This window comes from Stegodyphus dumicola, chromosome 10 (assembly GCF_044657685.1).
Source record: "Stegodyphus dumicola isolate Sdum_Otavi_A_Nest chromosome 10, ASM4465768v1".
Classification (NCBI taxonomy): Eukaryota; Metazoa; Arthropoda; class Arachnida; order Araneae; family Eresidae; genus Stegodyphus; species Stegodyphus dumicola.
Genome location: NC_140777.1, coordinates 187022219 through 187043813, shown reverse-complemented (window position 1 = coordinate 187043813; position 21595 = coordinate 187022219). Strand labels below are relative to the sequence as shown.

Genomic DNA, 21595 nt, shown 5'->3' with positions numbered 1-21595 from the left:
TTGCTGACACTTTGTCACGAGCATATCCTGTGAATGAAACTATTAGTGATGATCCTGAAATGTTAAATGTTGTTCACATTATTTCAAAATATTTGCCTATGAGTGAAAGAAGAGTGGTGCAATTTAGGAAAGAAATTGAATCAGATCCAGATTTGCAAATAGTTATGAAATATATTAAAGAGGGTTGGCCTAAATGTTACAAAAAAGTAGATAGTTGTGTAAAAGCATACTTTAAAGTTAAAATGATCTATATATTAATGACGGCTTGTTATTTATTAATGAAAAATTAGTTGTACCTTATGGTTTGAGAAAAGATATGTTGCATTTCATGAAGTGCATTTTGGAAATGAGAAATGTAAAAGTGGAGCCCAAGAAATTTTTTACTGGCAAGGTATGACAAATGACATTGAGCAGCTTGTTTCCAAATGTGAAATATGTGAAAAATTCAGAAATAGAAATCAAAAGAACCTCTAATGCAACATGAAATTCCAACTAAACCATTCGAAAAAATTGCCCTTGATATCTTGCAATTTGGTAATCAAAATTACTTAGTAGTTATCGATTATTACTCTAAATGGATTGAGGTTTCTAACATAAAAGATAAGACAGCAAATGAAATTATGATAAAGTTAAAATGCATCTTTGCCAGGTATGGTATTGCAAATGAAGTCGTTTGCGACAATAATCCCTGTAATAGCTACTTATTTAAGAAATTTGCTGAAGATTGGGATTTCGAACTTAAATTTAGTAGCCCCAGATATCCTCAAAGTAATGGGTTGGCTGAAAAAGCTGTAGGAATAGTGAAAAATATCATGAGGAAAGTGCAAGACATAAGTGTAGGCTTAATGGAATAATGAAATACCCCAATTAGTGGAATAAATTTGTCTCCTGCACAACTGTTACTTAATAGAAGATTAAAAAAAAAATTACCTATCAGTACTAATGAATTGTTAAATACTAAAATAAACAAACCTTATTCTAAATTTCGTGCACTTCAAGCTAGGCAAAAATATTATTATGATAGAACCGCACAGAAACTGCCTGAGTTAAAACCTGGAGATAGCATAACCTTGTTCAAATTTAGAACTGGGCAATGGGATAAAGGTGAAATAATTTCAAAACATAAAGCCCCTAGATCCTATATTGTAAGAAATTCAAATGGGGAAATCTTACGAAGAAACAGACACCATATAAAATTTTCAAAATCACCTTACAAAGTTAATAATGATTATGATGATATATTATTAGATAAAAAGGAAAATTCAAATGGAAGCCCTGAGAATGTTTCTGTGCCTATTAATATAGGAAATCAACAAAATAATCTATCCAATAATATAATAACAAGAAGTGGACGGTTGATTAGACAACCTTCAAGATAGAGACTTAGTCATGGAATAAAATAATGTAACATATTGCATATATATCATTTTTATGTAACTTTTTTTATTGTATGTCATATTGTGAACATACTTGCATTGATATTATTCACTATTTTTATTATTGTTTATAAACTGGAGGAAGGGATGTGATGTATATTTAAAATAACTATAACTGTAACTGTAAATAACTTTAACTGTAATGGCGTTCATGCTATGCGGTTCTGTTGTTGTGATGCACATGTTACTGTGCTAGCGGAATGTCTTGAGATATACTCATATGTTGAGTCTACTTTGAAAGTATAGAAGTTATCAAGTTTAACAAACTAAACAAGAAGTTACAAGCTGCACATAAGTCACGTGATCTCTGAGGTCATCTGCATTGTTTGTTTACAAAAGGTATGGATGAGTCACGTGAAAATGAGGTCATCGGAATGTATGTCATTGGAGTTTATGTGAGGGTACACCTAATACCTCTAGTGAATTTAAAAACTCAGCAGGATATGAAGTGCTTTGTTCTATATCCATGGTTATATCTATTGACAAATACTCCTTTAATTCTCCCTGCACCTCTTTCAAAATATCAATGTTGATTTTGTTTACAATTTCATTTGTCGGTGCTAGAATTGCTCTTGCACATAACCAGTGATCACTATTGAAATTTTGTTGCAAATGAGGGTAAATTTTAGCAATAAGCTCCACATCCTTTTCTACCAAATTACAAAATTCCTCTGAATGTAAAATACAACCTTCAGCAGCTGTGTCCAAACATTCATCGCCAATTTTCAATAGTGTCTCTGCGTAATTCCCTGAATTTACATCATTATGAAGATGCACTCTCATATTTGTTTTAAGATTGAATTTTTCAACTTTCGCTCATAAGCTTGATGATTTGAGACAGACTTTGATTTCATCTGTAGGTGTACCTCTCTGGATTACTGGCAGAGTTTGTCGGAAATTACCAGCCAATAAAACTACTATTCCTCCCATAATATCTGTACTGTCTCGCAAATCCTGAAGACTTTGGTTTAATACTTCTACAGCCTTTTTGCGAGACATTGTACTTTCATCCAACACTAAAAGCTTACATTTTCGTAGTATCCTACTTTCGAGTGTTATTTTTACTGAAACTGCAGATGGGTGAATCTTCCTGTGCAAGGTTCAACGGCAAATTTAAAATGGAATGTGCAGTTTGGCGGCCGTTCAATAGTGTAGCAGCTATACCAGAAGAAGTCACAGCAATCACTATTTTCTGGTCTTTTCTGACAGATGTTAATGATAAATTTAGCACAAATGTTTTCCTGGTTCCTCCAGAAACGTTTTCCTGGTTCCAAGAGCATTGGAAAAGAAAAGTACACCATTCCCGGATTCTATTTTACGTAACACCTGATGGAACACGTTATTTTGTTCTGGAAGTAACTGAGGGACCAATTCTGTTACTTGCTGCTGCAATGCAATGAAATTGTAGTCTAATTCTTGAGCAATTTCATCATTAAAGTAATTTTCGTCTGATTGTCATGGGCTAAGCATTCCAAAATCTTGAAGCTTCTTCCCCACCATTGTCAAAACCTTGTTTACAATTATGATCAATGCTTCGTTATAGACGTACTCAATAAAAGTCATTATGTGCATGCACTCGCTGCAGTTGCCACCAAAATATCTTTCACCATATCCTTCTTATACTTATCCCATAAAGTTTGAGGATTAGAAAGGCTGCAAGATGATGTAAGGGTTGCATAAAGTTCCCTGATTTTATCTGGTGATTGAAATTGCATACCTTCTTCTATAGTTTCGTTCCAATGGTTATCATTCTATAACAGACCCTGAGCTTCACATGCTTCTCTATAAGATCGACATTCCAGACTATTAACAATTTAAGCTCTTTAAAGCTAGTTGGACCTCGAACATGATGCAATAAAATGGGCAGACAAAAACAGTCAAAATTCATTACATGGACGATGTAGACACGACCAAGAGCGTCCGATGCCAATTTTCAACAGCCGTACTTCGAATGCAACGTTGCCATTACTTTTTGAGTTGCTCCATGTAAAATATTAGGTAACTTCGGAATGCAATAATCTTTTTGCATAATGGCTAACTTTGGAATGCAATAATCTTTTCGCAAACGTATCTGTCTGGCAAAGCTGGAAAAAAGCGGTCAGTGTGGTTTTAGGAGATAAAATTCTTCCTTGAAAATTATTCTCATTAAAAACGACACACGCCACCCATGTGGTGACTGTGTGTGAAAGAATAGTCCCAATGTAGCTCATGCATGTCATAAAAGGCGACTAAAATGGGTACTCAGCATCTGGGGGTATAGCCGGGCACCCTGCCCCTGGGGATTATATCAGAGGACTGGTCCTCTAGGTTGGAGATAGGGCATGGGGCCAACAACCCCCTAAAAAAATCTTACTGTTAAAAAATCCAAAGATAGACTTAGCCGGACTGCTTCTACTGGAAAACGACTTGGGAATGGCCTAAGGACGTTTTGTTTTAGAACCTGGAATGTCCAAACAATGTACTACAGTAAGGATCTGCAATTTCTTATAGAAGAATTTGACAAATATAACATGGATCTACTTGCCATTCAGGAAATGCGAAGGCTTGGGGAAGGTCCATTGAGAAAGAAACTACACGGTTTACTATAGCTGTGATGTGAAAAAACATGTTTTGGTAGTGGTTTCTTATTGAATAAAAATTTAGAACACTTAATGATTTTGTTCCTAAATTCGGCTAAAGGAAATGTTAAAAAAATTTTTTATGAGGAACATTCTATGTTATACGGATCTTGTTCCAAGCATGACATTAAATTGTTATGGGAGATATGAATGCTAAATTGGGTAAAGAGGATGAATTTAGACCAATAATTAGAAAGTATGGCTTACATGATAGTACTAATGACAATGGAAACGACTAGTACTTTTTGCTGTTGAACACAACATGATAATTTCAAGTATTGTGATCAGCCACAAGAGAATACATATGATGACTTGGTGCTCATCTGACGGAGAAACCTGGAATCAAATTGATCATGTACTCATTGATTCTAGACATTCTTCAGATATCCAGGATGTTAGAACTTATCGAGGTGCCACATGTGATTCCGACCACGTTTCAGTTATTGCTAAACTCATTGCTAAAATTTCACCCAAAAGATACAGGGAGAGAGGCAAAAAAAGTTTGATTGTGAAAAGCTGAAAAATGAGGCAGTTGAACGAAGTTTCCAGTTCTCACTCAGGGGAGAACTAAGATCTAAAAACATGGCCGAACTGGAAACCATGGAAAATAAGTGGAGTTTGCTTAAAGACTCGATCATACGCTCAGCTGACAACACACTGGGATATATGGAAAAACCCAAACCAAGAGACTGGTTTGTATTAGAAACTCAATATAGCAGACAGTGGTTACTTGCATGCATGAGAATAAATAATACACAACATACCTGTTGGGAGTTTGGAACACAAGTGAAGTTTTATTGTAGTGCACAGTTATAGAAGAATATAAAAAACAGTGGTGCCATCTTATGGGCCAAGAACATATTTAAAGCTAACCTTTTTTACACTCCCACTTTAGGTTTAAATATCATCCTAATTAAATACAATGAGAAATTACATCAGCACACATACATATAATAAAACATTAAATTACATTGGTCTTCATTTTAAACCGATGATTTTTGCACACATTTCATATTTTGCACTGTTTACATTTTTTGTCAAAAAGTCTGCAATCATATCATTAGTAGTCTTATATTGTATGTCAATGTGCTGAAGTTTCACAGCTTCTCGCACGAAATGATGTTGTATATCAATATGCTTTGATCTACCATGACACACACTATTTTTGCTGAGATTAATAGCACTGTTGTTATCGCAGTATAATAATACTGGCTTTGCAGTAATAATCCCAAGTTCTTTAACAATTTTGTTGAGCCATATGGCTTCTTTAGTAGTTGCAGAAAGAGCCATATATTCGGCTTCTGTTGTACTAGTTGCAATGGTTGGTTGACGCTTACTACACCATGACACTGCACCACCTCCGATGAGGAAAACATATCCAGTGGTTGATCGTCGATCCCCAGCATCACCTCCATAGTTTGAGTCGCTGTAACCAAGGACATCAGTACTACAGTCCTTTGAAAAAGACAATGTAGCATCTGTAGTGGCTCGAAGATACCGCATGATGCACTTGACAGCATGCCAGTGAACCTTTGCCGGATTATTGGAAAACTGGCTAAGGGAATTCACAGCATAAGTTATATCTGGCCGTGTTGCCTGAGCTGCATAAAGAAGACTCCCAATGGCAGCCTGATAAGGAACAGGTAGCTTTTGTTCCTCACTAGTTGGTATCTGCAGTTTAGATAACACTTGATTTTGGTCTAATGGTGTTTTTACACCATGAGATTCATGCATATTATATTTGCAAAGCATACTCTCTACATACTGAGTTTGACTAAGGCTAATGGACCCTTTAGTTCTATCTCATTCAATTTTAATTCCTAAGCAATAATTTGCTGGTCCCAAGTCTTTCATTTCAAATTTTTCTTTAAGTTGTTGTTTTACCCAATTTTTAAGTTCTATGTTATTACTAAAAATGAGTAAGTCATCAACATAAATAGTAACAATAACAAGATCTTTATTTTCATTTATTTTAATATAGACACAACTATCAAAAGAACTTTGCCTCAGTCCCATTTCTATTAAACCCTTTTCTAACAGTTGGTACCATAGTCTACCACTCTGCTTTAAACCATCTAATGCTTTGTTTAATTTTAGGACCTTTTCCTTTAAGTTTTGCTTGTAAAATTCACTGAAACCGTCTGGAATTTTCATATAAATGTCTTCATTTAGAGTTCCCTGTACAAAAGCCATTACAGCATCCATTTGGTCAATTTCCCAATCATATATAGCTGCATAAGCTAATAAAACTCTTAACGTTTCGTATCGGACAACTGGTGCAAATGTTTCAGTATAATCTATTGCCTCAATCTGAAAATAGCCCTTAGCAACTAAATGTGTTTTATATCTTTCAATCTTGCCTACTGAATTACATTTAATTTTGAAAACCCATTTACAATCTACAATGTTCTTATCATAAGGTTTATCTGTTATTTCCCATGTTTTATTTTTAATATGGCCTAATATAGTCTCCCATATAGAATCCTTCCAATGGTTTGCATCATTGCCCCTTAATGCTTCATCAATGGTTTTCGGTTCAGAATACACACCATTTGTTGCTGCTGCCAAAGCTTTAACAAAGCACATACGATCTAAATTTGGCATTGGCATTTCTGGCATCCCATATGTGTCAAAGTCCTGATAACTCTTAGGGAATCTAAGTTTTCTGTTTCTAGTCAACATAGGTAGCTCATCAACTACACTACTGTTATCATGGCTATCATTTTGAGCAGTATTATGTTCATCGTGATTAGATTTAATACCAGCATTAACTAATTCATGATCAGACTGAGTATTATCATTAACCATCCCTTCCAATTCACCGTTCTGATCATCAGCTATTGCATTCTCAGTATCTGAAAATGTCGTAATCATGCTCCCACTGAATGAGGATTCATCATAGAATTTTGGCATATTACTTGCCTTTTTGTAGTACATTTCATTTTCCAAAAATTGTACATCTCGTGCATTTATTATTTCATAAGTTTTGGGATCTATTAATCGATAGCCTTTTCTATCCTGACAGTACCCAACAAGCATTAATTCCTTTGCTTTTATATCCCCCTTTTTACGTTTTTGTTTTGGAATGTGAGCAAATGCACGACATCCAAATACTCTCAAGTATTCTAAATTTGGCTTATCCCCATACCATTTTTCATAAGGGGTCATACCTGCAACTGCAATAGTTGGAGATATATTTTTACAGTGATTTGCAGTTTGCACTGCTTCAGTCCAATAATTTTGATCAAGGTGAGCATCCACCAACATTGATTGTGCTCACTCTACAAGAGTTCTGTTACTACGTTCAGCTACACCCATTTGCTCTGGTGTAAATGGAATAGATTTTTGATGCTGAATTCCATTTGATGCTAAATAGTTATCCATCTCATTGTTTACATACTCAGTACCATTATCTGAGTGTAAGATTTTGAGTGATTTGCCAGTTTGCCTTTCAACAAATGCTTGAAATATTTTGAATTTTTCAAAAACTTCAGATTTATTTTTCAAAAAATAAACAAAAGTCATTCGCGACAAATCATCAATAAAACTAATAAAGTAGCGAGAACCACGAATTGATGTAACATTCATAGGCCCACACAGGTCACTGTGTACTATGCCTAATAATTCTTTTGCACGCTTAGCTTTTCCCTTGGGAAATGGTTGTCTGTGCATTTTGCCTTTAATGCATGACACACAATTTAACAATTTTCCGTTAAATGTAAAACCTTCGACCATATCTTTTAATCTGGTCATTCCTCCTTCACTTAAATGGCCACTCTTTTGTGTAATAATTCATTTGAAATATTTTTATCAGTAATTAAAGCCCACTCATTACATAAATCAAAAGAATACAAATTATCTCCCATACCTGTTCCAGTAGCAACTAAATGTTTACCATCATACACAAAACATCTTTCACTTGTAAAAGTACTAACCATTCCAAATACAGTCAAAAGTCGTTAATTCGGACACCCATAATCCGGAATGATCTATAATCCGGACCTCAAAGCTACAAACTTTCTGCGCATGCGTCGCGTTGACGCATGTGCGTAAGACCTTTACCGCTGCTAATTTGCGTGTGCGCGTGCGCAAAATACGTTTACGAATGCGCGTTTAATGTATAACGGACGGGATAAGCTAAGCTAAAATTATCTAATTATCTATTTCAGTTAATGTTGCAGATTGCGTTGTTCCTTAATCTTCGAATTGGATCCGGATTATTATTTTTTGCAGACTGTTAGAGCAATTTTATAAAAGTAAGCTTGAACTTTCGATTATGTCAAATAGAATTTCCGATATATATTTACTAATATGTAAAGGATATACAAAGCGAAAGTATCTTTCAGAGTCCATTAAACAAAAAGTGGAATTGCTGCAAAAAATGGATAAAGTTTATCTAAACTTTAACGTTTGTTTATCTAAACTTTGTTTATCTTTAACGCCGCAGCGGCGCGCATTGAATTGGAAGTTGATCTGTCAGCACTATCCTTATCTTATTAAGAGCAGATGTTTTTATTTTATTTGGCTTATAATTGCTTACTCAATGTAGTATTTCATCTCGTCTTTGATACGATTTAAATCAAATGCCTCGTCATTATAATTCGCTTCCGATAGCGAAGAAAGTAACAGAGGTTATTGAAAACGAAAAAATTTCGATTGACAAATTAATCGGTATTCTCGACACAGCAATTATAGGACTTGAACAGCGGAACTTTGTAACTGAACAAGAAATTATGTCTGTTTAATAGAATTAAAGAGAAAGTATTATCACATGAAACAAATGCGTATTCCTTACTTTCATTGACTAGGGGTTTTGAATCTTCGGCTAACAAGCAATTTTTAACATTGTCAGCTGTTATTGCCTCACCGCAATTTTTCAAAGCCATTATAAGAGGTTCAAACCTATCAGGTAAATTAGCTAAAATTATTCCTGCAATTAATTCTTCATCAGGTTTAACACCAGTAGATTTTAACTGCTGATAAGATGAAATGGCCCTATGTAAATAGTCAGACATATCCTTACAATCAGTATAACGGGTATTCACTAATGTTTTAATTATTGAAACCTTTCTTGTGATTCCCTTATCCTCATATGTTTCAGCTAATACTTTCCAAGCTTCCTTTCCACTTGTTAAATCCCTTATATCATTGAAAATAATTTCACTTACCCCTTCAACTATATATGACAGAGCTTTGGTATCCTTTACTGGATCTTCTTTTGTACCCTCTACATAAGCCCATAAATCTAATTTAATAAGACGCATTTTCATGGAAAATTTCCAATCCATGTAATTTTCCCTTCCGAACCTTCTCCCCCTGGCATTTTTCCTTTTTTAACTTTAATCAACAAGAGACAAAAAAAATTATAATTTGAGATAAATTCAAATAAATTTTCTATTGAATTAATTTTATTCTCAAAGAAACATTTGCCCAAATAATTAACAGTCAAAAATATTTGTACTAAGCTTTTGCAACCATGTGCTTTGGCTAACCCTAACATAACCATGTGGTCAATTCTGGTTAAAGTAATTCTAAAAATTTACAAACAGAATTAAATAAACAAACTAACTTAACTAGTCACTAGATTATTTATCCTCATTTCTTAATCTGGACTGGGCCCATAACCTATTAGAAACTCAATGTAGCAGAGAGTGGGTATTTGCTTGCATGAGAATAAATAATACACAACATACCTGTTGGGAGTTTGGAACACAAGTGAAGTTTTATTGGAGTGCACAGTTATAGAAAAATATAAAAAACAGTGGTGCCATCTTATGGGCCAAGAACATATTTAAAGCTAACCTTTTTTACAGTTTGATAATGAATGCTTCCTGGTAACACAAGCAAAAAGAGCTGCTTATAAAAATATGGTCCAAAAGTGGCATTCGAGACTCTCTGTTGAGGAATATAAGAGATCAAGAAAACAGGAGAAGGTCCAATGGCTTACGAAAAGACATTTTCACGACAGCCTATTTAAGGATGTTGAACATCAGACGGGGTCCAATGAAAGCTGTGCTTTCTATCATGAAATTAATCTTGGCCACAAAGATTTTAAGCCTAGAACTACTGCCTGTAGAGACAAAAACGTCATCGTCCTAAATGATAGAAAAGAGGTACTCCACAGGTGGAATGAGCACTTTAGTAACTTGATGAATGATGAAACATGGGATGGGTCTTCAAACTATCCAACTATCTCTGTAAACACTGATAGTATCCCGCCACCATCTTTGGCAGAAGTTGGAGAAGGAATTAAAAAGCTCAAAAATAACAATGCCTCTCGCCCTGACTCATTTACTTCAGAACTTATTAAAAGTGCTGCAGGTCAAAACATTGAGGAAATACACCACCTCATCAAATCAGTTTGGAACCAAGAAGTTTTACCCGAAGATTGGAAACTGAGTATCATCTATCCTATACACAAAAAAGGAGACATTTTGGAATGTACCAAATACAGGGGAATCAGTCTCCTTTGTGTTTTCTACAAACTATTTTCCAATATACTTTTTAGTAGACTAGTAATTTATACAGAAAATATTGTAGGTGATTGCCAATGTGGTTTCCGCAAAGGAAGATCTACAGCAGAACAAATCTTTTAACACTAGGCAAATTTTTGAAAAAACTGATGAATATGGCATTGCAACGCAACACCTTTTTGTTGATTTTAAGACTGACTACGATTCTGTAAACAGAAAATATTTAATTGAAGCTATGAGAGAATTTGCAATACCTGAAAAACTTATAAATTTGGTCACCATTACTCTTACTGAGACAAAACTTAAGAGTTAAAATCCAAAATAATCTTTCTGAGCCTACTGTTGTTTCAAATGGGCTCAGACAGGGTGATGCACTGGCCTGCTTGCTTTTTAATCTTGCCCTCCAAAAAATCATACAAGACTCCAACATTAATACATGTGGACTATCTTTAACAAGTTTGTTCAAATTTTTGCGTTTGCTGATGATATTGACATAGTCGCATACACTCCCGAGTCACTTAGAGAGGCTTTTACATCTCTCGAGGCTGCAGCCAGCAGAATGCATCTAGCAGTCAACCAAAATAAAATTAAATACATGGCATGTGGCAATAACAGCAGCCCATATTTGGAAATTGGGAATTACAAATTTGAAACTGTTCGCAAATTTAAATATTTAGGACCAGAAGTTAATACTCTCAATGATTTAATGCCCGAGATCTGCAGTAGAGTCACACATGTTGTTGCAAATAACTTTTAATTTAAAAGTGGCGGGAAGAATAAGCATCTTGCCTAAGTCATTGGGGCTAATATTACCATCTGTGCTATTACATCTTGTAGGTAAATGTAATTTTCAACTCGTAGTTGTGTCTGGTTTAAAGAAATGTAACAAAGGTGTTCGTTCTCTACTTTGATATACATATCTACTAAGAATTGATGAAAGAGCTGTCTCGACTGTGGAAGGAGGTTAAAATCATTCTCTCGAAGCTTCATGTGATAGGCGTAAAAATCCATGCAGGAAACTTTTTTATTGGGAACTGAGTGTTTTGTAGTTGGATTAATCTGTGAAATATGAAAATGGTATTGCAATTGCCCTTTACTAAAAGTTAATGGGTACTGCATAGCATCATAAAATTTAGGAGTATCTGCTATGCGTGTCAGCGCATTATCATGTGCTCGTAAATATACTATATCTCGTGGAGAGCATGGGTCGCCAGTAACCAAGACAGCAACTTCATTAATTGTCAGTGCATTATAGAGCTTTTCATGTTTGCCACATGGAGTTCGATCAGCATGAATGATGACTTTATAATCGTCTTGAAGCAAGTTTTCTATTGCAATTTTGAAGATATTTATCAAAACATTATGGTCATGTAACAGTCTTTGAATTTTCAATACTATATCTCTCTCAACTCCATCAATATACTGACAATGATGGCTTACTTCATTTTCTTCTTGATCCATGAAATAAACTAGCAAACATTTATGCGGTTCATTACCTGTTGGAAAAAGTGAACCAATTCGATGATGTATCTGGCCTTGTACGGTAAAAGTTGATGAAAACTAGGGCATTCTTATCTCTTTGTCTACTCCAAAAGATGTCATTTGGAAGCAAGAGTTTTACTTTCTGATTTTACTTAAAAAATGCTTTGATTCATCTGTATCATGTAAATATAGAGTTTTCAGCAGCTCTTCTGGTTCACCAAGTAAAGAAAGCGAACCTTTACCATTGGAACAGCACATTCCTGCAGTTTCATCTTTCCATTCTAAAGCATCGCAAAACTGATATTTTTTAATCGAATCTATAACAATTAATGGATGATTATGGTAATCAATTGAAGTCAGAATCATTAAATACAGACCAATTGTTACACATGAAATTTCGCTGGTGTTTGGTTTGCATTTCTGCATGAATGATTCTATTCACCAGCAATTGTTTTGGAGTATCTCTCGCTCTAATAACTGCCTGTTGTTAAGCCTGTTCTTCCAAGCAAATCTCTGTTTGAAGAGGCGCTTCAATAGCTCTCAAAGCCGTTTGATATTCAGCTTGTTCTTTCAAGCGGATATGCGTTTGGATAGGTGTTTCAGCAGCTCTGAAAGCAGCTTGGCTTTCAGCTTTTTCTTCTAAACAAATTTGTGTTTGAAGAGGCGTTTCAGCAGCTCTCAAAGCAACTTGTCATTCAGCTTGTTCTTCCAAGCACATCTGCATTTGAAGGGGCATTTCAGCGGCTCTCAAAGTAGCTTGGCGTTCAAGTTGTTCTGTCAAGCGGAGTTGTGTTTGGAGAGGTGTCTCAGCTGCTCTCACAGAAGCTGGACGAGAAGTTTGGGCCTCTAATCTTTCTTGTCTTTGAGAAGTTGTTTCATCAGTTCTCAAAACAGATTTTTGCCTTGCTTGTTCTTGTCTTCTTAATTGTGCATGCACGGAAGATTCTTGGTACAGTCAAAAGTCGTTAATTCGGACCTCAAAACTAAAAACTTTCTGCGCATGCGCCGCTTTGACACTTGCGCATAGGCATTTACTCGTGCGCGTAAGACCTTTTACGACTGCGCATATGAGTGTGCGCAAGTGCAAAATACGTTTTCGCGTGCGCGTTTTATGTATAAGCTAAAATTATCTAATTATCTATTTCAGTTAATGTTGATGATTGCGTTGTTCCTTAATTTTCGAATTGGATCCGGCTTATTATATTTGCAGACTGTAAGAGCAATTTTATAAAAGTAAGCTTAAACTTTCGATTATATCAAATAGAATTTCCGATATATATTTGTTAATATGTAAAGGATCTAAAGCGAAAGTATGTTTTGAAATCCGAAATCTGTTTATCAATTTCACGCTGCTCAGTGGGGGGAACGCCGTGGCGGGCGCGTAATGATCTGGAAGTTGATTTGTCAGCACTATCCTTATCTTCAGCGCAGATGTTTTTATTTTATTTGGCTTATAATTCCTTACCAAATGTAGTATTTCATCTCGATATGCTTCGTCTTTGATATGATTTAAAACAAGTTCCTCGGCATTATAATTCGCTTCCGATAGCGAAGAAAAGTGACAGACGTTATTGAAAACAAAAAAATTTCGATTGACAAATTAGTCGGTATTCTTGACACAGCAATTATAGGACTTGAACGGCGGAACTTTGTAACTGAACAAGAAATTATGTCTGTTTAATAGAATTAAAGAGAAAGTATTATCACATGAAACGAAGCAAAACTTAAACAACTTACATTGAAAGAAATGTTTAATAAAGTAAACAAATAAATATTAAGCTTTTTCTTTTTGCAAATTTTGATACCCTTTAGATCATAATTGTTCTTTATGTCATAAATTACGGTTTCATATTTTTAATTTTATAATTTCTGCATGCCATCTTACGAGATTTAAACTTATGATCTATAATCCGGAAAAATCGATAATCCGGAATCGCCGAAGTCCCGACGAGTCCGGATTAACGACTTTTGACTGTATTATCTTTGTTATTACAAAATTTTGTTTCTCCAGATTGGCAGCAAAGGAAAAAAAAAAAAGCAACAGAAGTTTGATATAACGTCTAATAACGTTTTCTTTTATCACTGTGAATTAAAATGTTTAATCCATTCTGGAATTAACATTTAGGTAAAATCCTAGTATACGGTGCAGCCTTGGCGCTATTTTGAAAATTATCGCCAACACCAAAAATACGTCTATGTATATACTATACACTATATACTAAGTATATACTATGTATAACTATAATATATTCTTTGAATGACCCGTTTACTACTCATCGTATATGTCCCGTTTTTATTGCTCATCATAAAGTTGCCAAATCCCGTGTGCACCGGATACTAGGATTAAGCCAACATTTAAGTTATTAAATTATCTCATGTATTGATTGAACATAGCGTCCATAGCAATCTCTCGCTAAGAGAAACTGAAAACTACATTATTTAGCAATCTAAACATACGTTAACTACATCTTGAAAATACTTCTATTCGGAGCATTTTACATGTTGAATATGCAAAAGGTGGTTATGATGATCAATAAATGTGGTGTTTATGAAGAGCACTAAATGAGTCATTTTGGTGTTGGCGACAATTTTCAAATCACACCAAGGGCGTACCGTATACTAGGATTTTACCAAAATAATATTATCTTTGTTATTACAAAATTTTGTTTCTCCAGATTGGCAGCAAAGGAAAAAAAAAAAAAAAACAGAAGTTTGATATAACGTCTAATAACGTTTTCTTTTATCACTGTGAATTAAAATGTTTAATCCATTCTGGAATTAACATTTAAGTTATTAAATTATCTCATGTATTGATTGAGCATAGCGTCCATAGCAATCTCTTGCTAAGAGAAACTGAAAACTACATTATTTAGCAATTTAAACATGCGTTAACTACATCTCGAAAATACTTCTATTCGGAGCATTTTACATGTCGAATATACAAAAGGTGGTTATGATGATCAATAAATGTGGTGTTTATGAAGAGCACTAAATGAGTCATTTTGGTGTTGGCGACAATTTTCAAATCGCACCAAGGGCGTACCGTACACTAGGATTTTACCGAAAAAGGTTTACAAAACATGAAAAATTCAGAAGAAAATATTTAGAGCATTTGTAAGCAACATACTTATAAAATTGTTGGTATAAACGCACAACAGGCTTCATCATTCAGTAGGAGGAACTGCGTGACGTCATTAAATGGGTGGGACTAAACTTATGACGTGACAGTGTAGTCTCGCATTTACACTAGGTGTACTTTCTATTTTCTCTTAAAAATAACAATAATAAATTGTTTTTTATTGTAAATTAATATCAAATTCTTTACTTTTAATTTACATTTATAACATTTAAGCTTAGGCGTTACTGATAATAAGTATAATAAATTGTTTATATTTAAAATTACCATGATACAGTGAGCAAATTCTACCAATTATTAAAACGATAAACAACGTCGCAGTCCCTAATAGTTGTAGAGCTTCAATGTTTTCAAAGATTTCTATTAAATTATTATTATTATTTTTATTAATTTTTCTTATTTATACAAATAAACTATTTTTTTAAATTTAAATTCATATTGTGGAACATTTCAATTTTATCATTTTTACAAATTACCTTCTTGCTATCTAACGACATAATTCTTTACATACCAATAATTAGACAATTTTAATTATTTCAAAAATTTTAAACTTTACATTAATAAAAAAAAGAATATTTTTTATTGCATATTAACATCATTACACAGCTTTCATATCAGTTTCTAAAATTCCTAAATAACGCCATATTCTGTGTAGGCATGCTAGAATTCTACGCATTAATAAATAAAAATATCTAATCTCTCAGAATGAAAGAAAATAATATAATAAAATAAATACTACAAACTTGGAACACTAAGCAGTGCTTCACATACGCACACACACACATATTATCAATGAACTCATATTATCAACTGCAATTACGATACCAAACACTACCTATTAAAATATGAGGTAAACGTTACTTCAAGGGTTAAAGTTTACAGTTTTGCTACTGTTGAGTCGATCGTCGGACTATCCATATATATCGTAAGTCGGAAAGCGTTATAAACATATCAAAAAACAAAAAATTAAAAATACAATTTAAATGAAAAATTATGTCTTAAATATAATTCACAATTAAAACAACAATACAAATTTAAAATACACAAACGATATGTTAAACATTGCACATAAATAAAGTTACATTACTCCTCGACATCACGCACAACCTCGTTTTCCCTTTTACACAACAATCATTCGCTCGAAAAACATCAAAGAATTCCACAAACTCGGTGTCCATGTGCTCATTTATCTATTTTCACTTAAAGAAAAATCAGAGAATTGCTCAAACTCGGCATTGCGCACCACATTGGCTTTGCCCATTTGCACATCGATCTATTTTCACTTAAAAAAACATCCCAGAATTGCACAAACTCGGCATTGCGCACCACATTGGCTTTGCCCATGTGCACATCGATCTATTTTCACTTAAAAAAAATCCCAGAATTGCACAAACTCGGCATTGCGCACCACACTGGCTTTGCCCATTTGCACATCGACCTATTTTCACTTAAAAAAACATCCGAAAATTGCACAAACTCGGCATTGCGCACCACATTGGCTTTGCCCATGTGCACATCGATCTATTTTCGCTTAAAAAAACATCCCAGAATTGCACAAACTCGGTATCGCGCACAACCTCGGCATTGCGCATCACATTGGCTTTGCCCATGTGAACATCTATCTATTTTACTTAAAAAAGTCAGACATTAAATAAATTCTCCATTGCTCATATACTCAGAAATTCGCTTTCACTTAAAGAAATCAGAGAATTGCAGAAACTCGCGCGGAACCAACTCCATTGATTCGAGTTGCCAAAAATGTGTCCAGAAAAATGATACAAGACAAAAATAAAGCTGCCAGAATAAAGCAACTACCAAACATCCAAACTGCCATATTAGAAAAGCACCCAATATGTTACTTAAGTCAATAATAATAAATGAAACTTACCTTCAGTCCTCTCCTTTTGCAGAATATGTGGCTGTGATCTCACTGAGAAATGTAAGCATCAGTTGGCTGGCGTCGGATTTCTTGTGTTTCCTTCTCCAAATATATTCCGCAAGATAGGAATCAAACTGTCCTTTTGCCTTACTAGAGCCACGGAAATTTCTTTTGATTGCTGCCCAAGTTCCTTCAATACTATTGGTATGTGCACCTGTTTCTGGATCTTTAAAACTCAAGCTATGATTGACTTTCAAGTGCGCATACCCTTCGAACTCGAGACAGTCGTACGCTTTCCAACAATCGGATATAATAATCGATCCTGGTAGAACATTCTCTTTAATGATTTCTAGCAATGTTTCGGCACCTCTGTTTTCAACAACTCTAAAGACGCATTTATCTGTTCCTCTCTCAACCAAATCAAAAACCCATTTTCCTTCGACTCTTTTCTCTATGATACTTTTGCTTGCCAAACTTGCTTTCGTCGATTTCGACAATGACACCTTCCCCACCCAACTTAACATTCTCCTTCAAACATAACTCCATGCATACTTCTCTACAAAAACTTTTTCAATCGGTCACCGTATTTTTAGCAATACGTAATTCCGTTCGTATATCCCGCACTTGCCCAACCACATATAGGTAACTCGCAAAACATCACACATGCTCCATTTACTCTTCGCAAACCAGTGGTTCTTTCGAACTGACCTTGAAATTCGATGCCTACATTCGCCTCCAGTAACTCTGCACATCCACCCAAAACCGTCTATCCGTTTTTTTCGCTCTACTAGTTTCATATTTGTTCCACAAATCCGGCACTTATACGATATTGCAATCAAACCTTTCTCCATACACCACTCAATAACGCATTTTTTATCTTTTCGCTCCAACTGATAAAAGAAATCCAGATTCAGATACTCATCCATTCTGCAGTAAGCACTGAATTAGATTCACTCATGAATAATTAAACATAGAATTCTTTTCTGTATTTTCAGAAGTTACGGTTATAATTTTTAATTCATGCATTCAATATTTTCAATCGTTTGCTAATGATCGTTTTCAATCGTTTGGTATCTTAATAATACATTTGTGAGAGATAATTCGTTGCGTTAAATGCTAACAATACCACACAACACACAAAAGTAGATTTATAATTTAAAAAATCTCGCACAGAACATTATAAACCTACCATTTCAACTCAGTTAAAATATAATTTAAGTTTTCTTTAAATACGAAGCTATAGCATACTTATAACTTGTTTTGAAGAAGAGGCGTAACCAATATTACGTCATAAAAAGGCGTGTCCAAGCATAAGAGAAGTAAACACAGCATCGACTGATGCAGCCTATTCTGCGATTTAGCCAAATTTTGTTATATAATAATTTTGTAAATATCAACTTACAGGAGGGTTAAGCGTACGTAACACAATAGGCTAAAAAGGTAATTCCCCTAAAATGAAGGATACATAAGTTACATGCCTCCATACAGTGCAACCTTATATGCTCTAACTAACTAAACTCAGACGATTCATTCAATAACATTTCACGCGACATTTCACACTTATTAGTAATTAACTCAGATGACTCACTTCAGAAATCAATAAATACCTATAAATCAAACAGTCAACAGAAACCGAAACTTTTAGTGATTAGCGGACAGTTCGATGACATGCGCAGAAACATTGTGTTTAACGAGAAGCTAGACTGCGCGCTGTACCCTCATGTAGCTAGCCAATTAATTAGACTTCTCGATGACATCAGCTTGTGGGCGTGGTCTTCTGTTACGTGATGCGATCAAAGAAAGTTGAACATATTCTTTGACGCGATGGTCCATTTTAACTGTTGACTATCTATCTGACAGTTGTATGTTTTGGTAGTGATTGAATGCGTACGGCATGTCTTCTTCGGAAGAGTGTGTGCTTTGCATGTATTGCGAAAAAAGTTTTAAAAATAGGGTGCAACTATGGAGTATACTTTAATACTCCGTGGGTGCAACTTAGAAAACATTTATGCAACATGCACAAATTTTGAAGTGAGCTGAATCACATTAAATGCGGAGAAGAAGGTTGTTTGGAAGCTTCTGTACAATAATGAATTACAGAGAACATTTAGACAATCTGCTTAAGTATGAAATTATAAGTAAAAGTTTAGATCTGTCATTCCCAAAGACAAGGTTGTCATTCCTCACCTTACATTTATTTGAGTACGCAGTACTTTAATTTTTTTTCTCATTTTAAGGAAAATAAAATTACTGAAAAAGTGCTATTTTCTTCTTTGCTATGCTTGAATTAATCGTTGTTAAACTTTTCGGATCTTAACGATGTGAGAAATGTTATAAATATTGCTCTTTATCTTTTATTATCAGTAATACCAAAACACTTACCGACATTCCACTTGCAAATTACAAAATTATTGAAACATTAACGTACCAGTTAGTCTTTTTGCATCTCTTGCATATTTATGCTCCTTGAAAACTACGTTTATGGTATAAATTCATCACTCAATACATAAATTTTAATAACACTGTATATTTTTCAGTTTCATTGTCTTAGTTTTTAAAAATTGGGTACTCCTCTATAATTGGGATCAGATTCAGAAATGCACATACATACATTTCTGAATCTGATCCCAATTATAGACGAGTACCCAATTTTTAAAAACTAAGACAACGAAAATGAAAAATATACTGATAAATATACATACTGTATATATAATATATACAGTTATTAAAATTTATGTATTGAGTGATGAAGTTATACCACACACATACATACATATGCACATGAACACATACATCCATACATTTCTGAATCTGGTCCCAATAACCGAAGAGCACCAAAAACTGGTATCGATACATTAAATTTCCCTGCTAGACATGATGCAAGGAGATTTAATTGTATTAATTCTTTTTTTGCTTTCATTCACTAAAATGTACATACCATTTTACATTGCTTCACAATTTTCTTATCTCATATATGTTGCTTTCTTTTAGATTGTTTACTTCTTTTGAATACCTAAAACTGATCATATTTAGATTTTTGTCATCTGCATTAAATTTTTTTCAGTATATTTACCATTCAGTTTACATAACATTTTTGTGGATTTTAAAGAATCAAACTGAACAGATATGTTCATAAACCATTTATTGGAAATTGGAAAAATAGTCCTTTTATAATACATGCTTTTCTCCTTTTAGTATTACAAATGTGAAGTTAGTGGACTAAAGAAGTTACTGTCTAACAAGCTTTTCCCCCCTTCATATTTGTAATTAAAAACTGAGTTTTAAGTAATCTTAATCTTTAGCATATTTCCAAAATAATCTTTAATGAAAGAAAAATGAATGCTTAAGTTTTCTTTCAATGCATTCTTCCCATTTCCTTGTTATTATAGTAAACACACTGAGAACACAAATTTGCTTATATGCATTATCTTAATTGTATCAATTTAATTTGTCCAATGTGAGAATTCCAATTACATGCAGCACGTTGCGGAATATTGGCAGCATTGCAATAGTTTTCTTTAATGACTGGTTTGAAAATTCATTTATTAAAAAAGTCAGATATTACATAGAATAACAAAACCTGAACTGTAATGTTCTCCTCTCTTCACCAAACTCAACTCCAAACAATGGATCAAGGAATTATAAGAACATTCAAAGCGTGTTACAAGAGGCATGTTTACATCTTTGCAAATAAAGTACTAGACGAAAGAAAGCACACTAATGGCATTTTTGGAAGAAATTCAACATAAGTGTGTGATTATGAAAAAGTCTCGAGGGCTATATGCCTAAGGGAAGGGATGCCTTCGTGAAGGGTTTTCTAAGGGAAACTGGCTCATATACACGTTACACATGGGGAAAACCATGAAAACGCCCATGCAGCCAGCCCATTCGCGGGATTCGAACCTCGGACCGAATTACCAGTGTTCAGCGACTTTACCGCTCGGCTGCTGGTTGGCGAATTCAACATAAGACACTGCATAGAAATGATTGAAGGCCCATGGGAATAAGTGAATTCATCGACCATGAATGTTTTCTGGCTTCTGCTCTGGCCAATGAACAATTTTAAAGGATTTCCATCGAGTGAAAATGAAGCCAAGGAAATCATAAAAACTGCAAAAGAAATATTCATATATGGAAGGAGAAATAGAAACATTAGTCAAGAATGATAATTCTGAAATAACAAATTAAGAACTGAATGATTTTACTTTATTATCAACTAAACAGCAGCTGAACTATGAAAGCAGCAATAGAGGGGAAGATGAAATGCTTTTAATGTACAAGAAGTTAAACAAATTGTTAAAAAAGACACAGGAAACGTCCGATTTTGGAATACAGATTGACCGAAGTGAAGAAAGAAAAAAACACTGAGAGGAATTCAAAACTGCACTCCTTATCACAATATATTTAATAAGTTGTATCAAGTATTGTCCCAAACAAAAATCAGCAGCTATTTAAAAAAAAATAATTGTATCATGTACACTGCCCAAAAAAAAAAAAAAAATGGGACAGTCCTATATCTCCCGATCTACTGGGCCGATTGACAAAATTCAAATTGCGTTCTTCATGTCTCG

The 21595-nt window shown here is 34.3% G+C and overlaps 1 protein-coding gene across 1 annotated transcript in view; it reads right to left on the bottom strand.

Annotated features, from left to right (window-relative positions):
• LOC146995245 (NEDD4-binding protein 2-like 1) overlaps positions 1–15283 on the bottom strand; it is a 41164-nt gene extending 25881 nt beyond the window's left edge. Inside the window, exon 1 of the mRNA XM_085826011.1 lies at positions 15137–15283. Within this exon, the coding sequence (XP_085682137.1) occupies positions 15137–15177 (41 nt within the window). The 5' untranslated portion in view covers positions 15178–15283. The remainder of the gene's footprint in view (positions 1–15136) is intronic.
• Positions 15284–21595: the final 6312 nt, after the last annotated feature.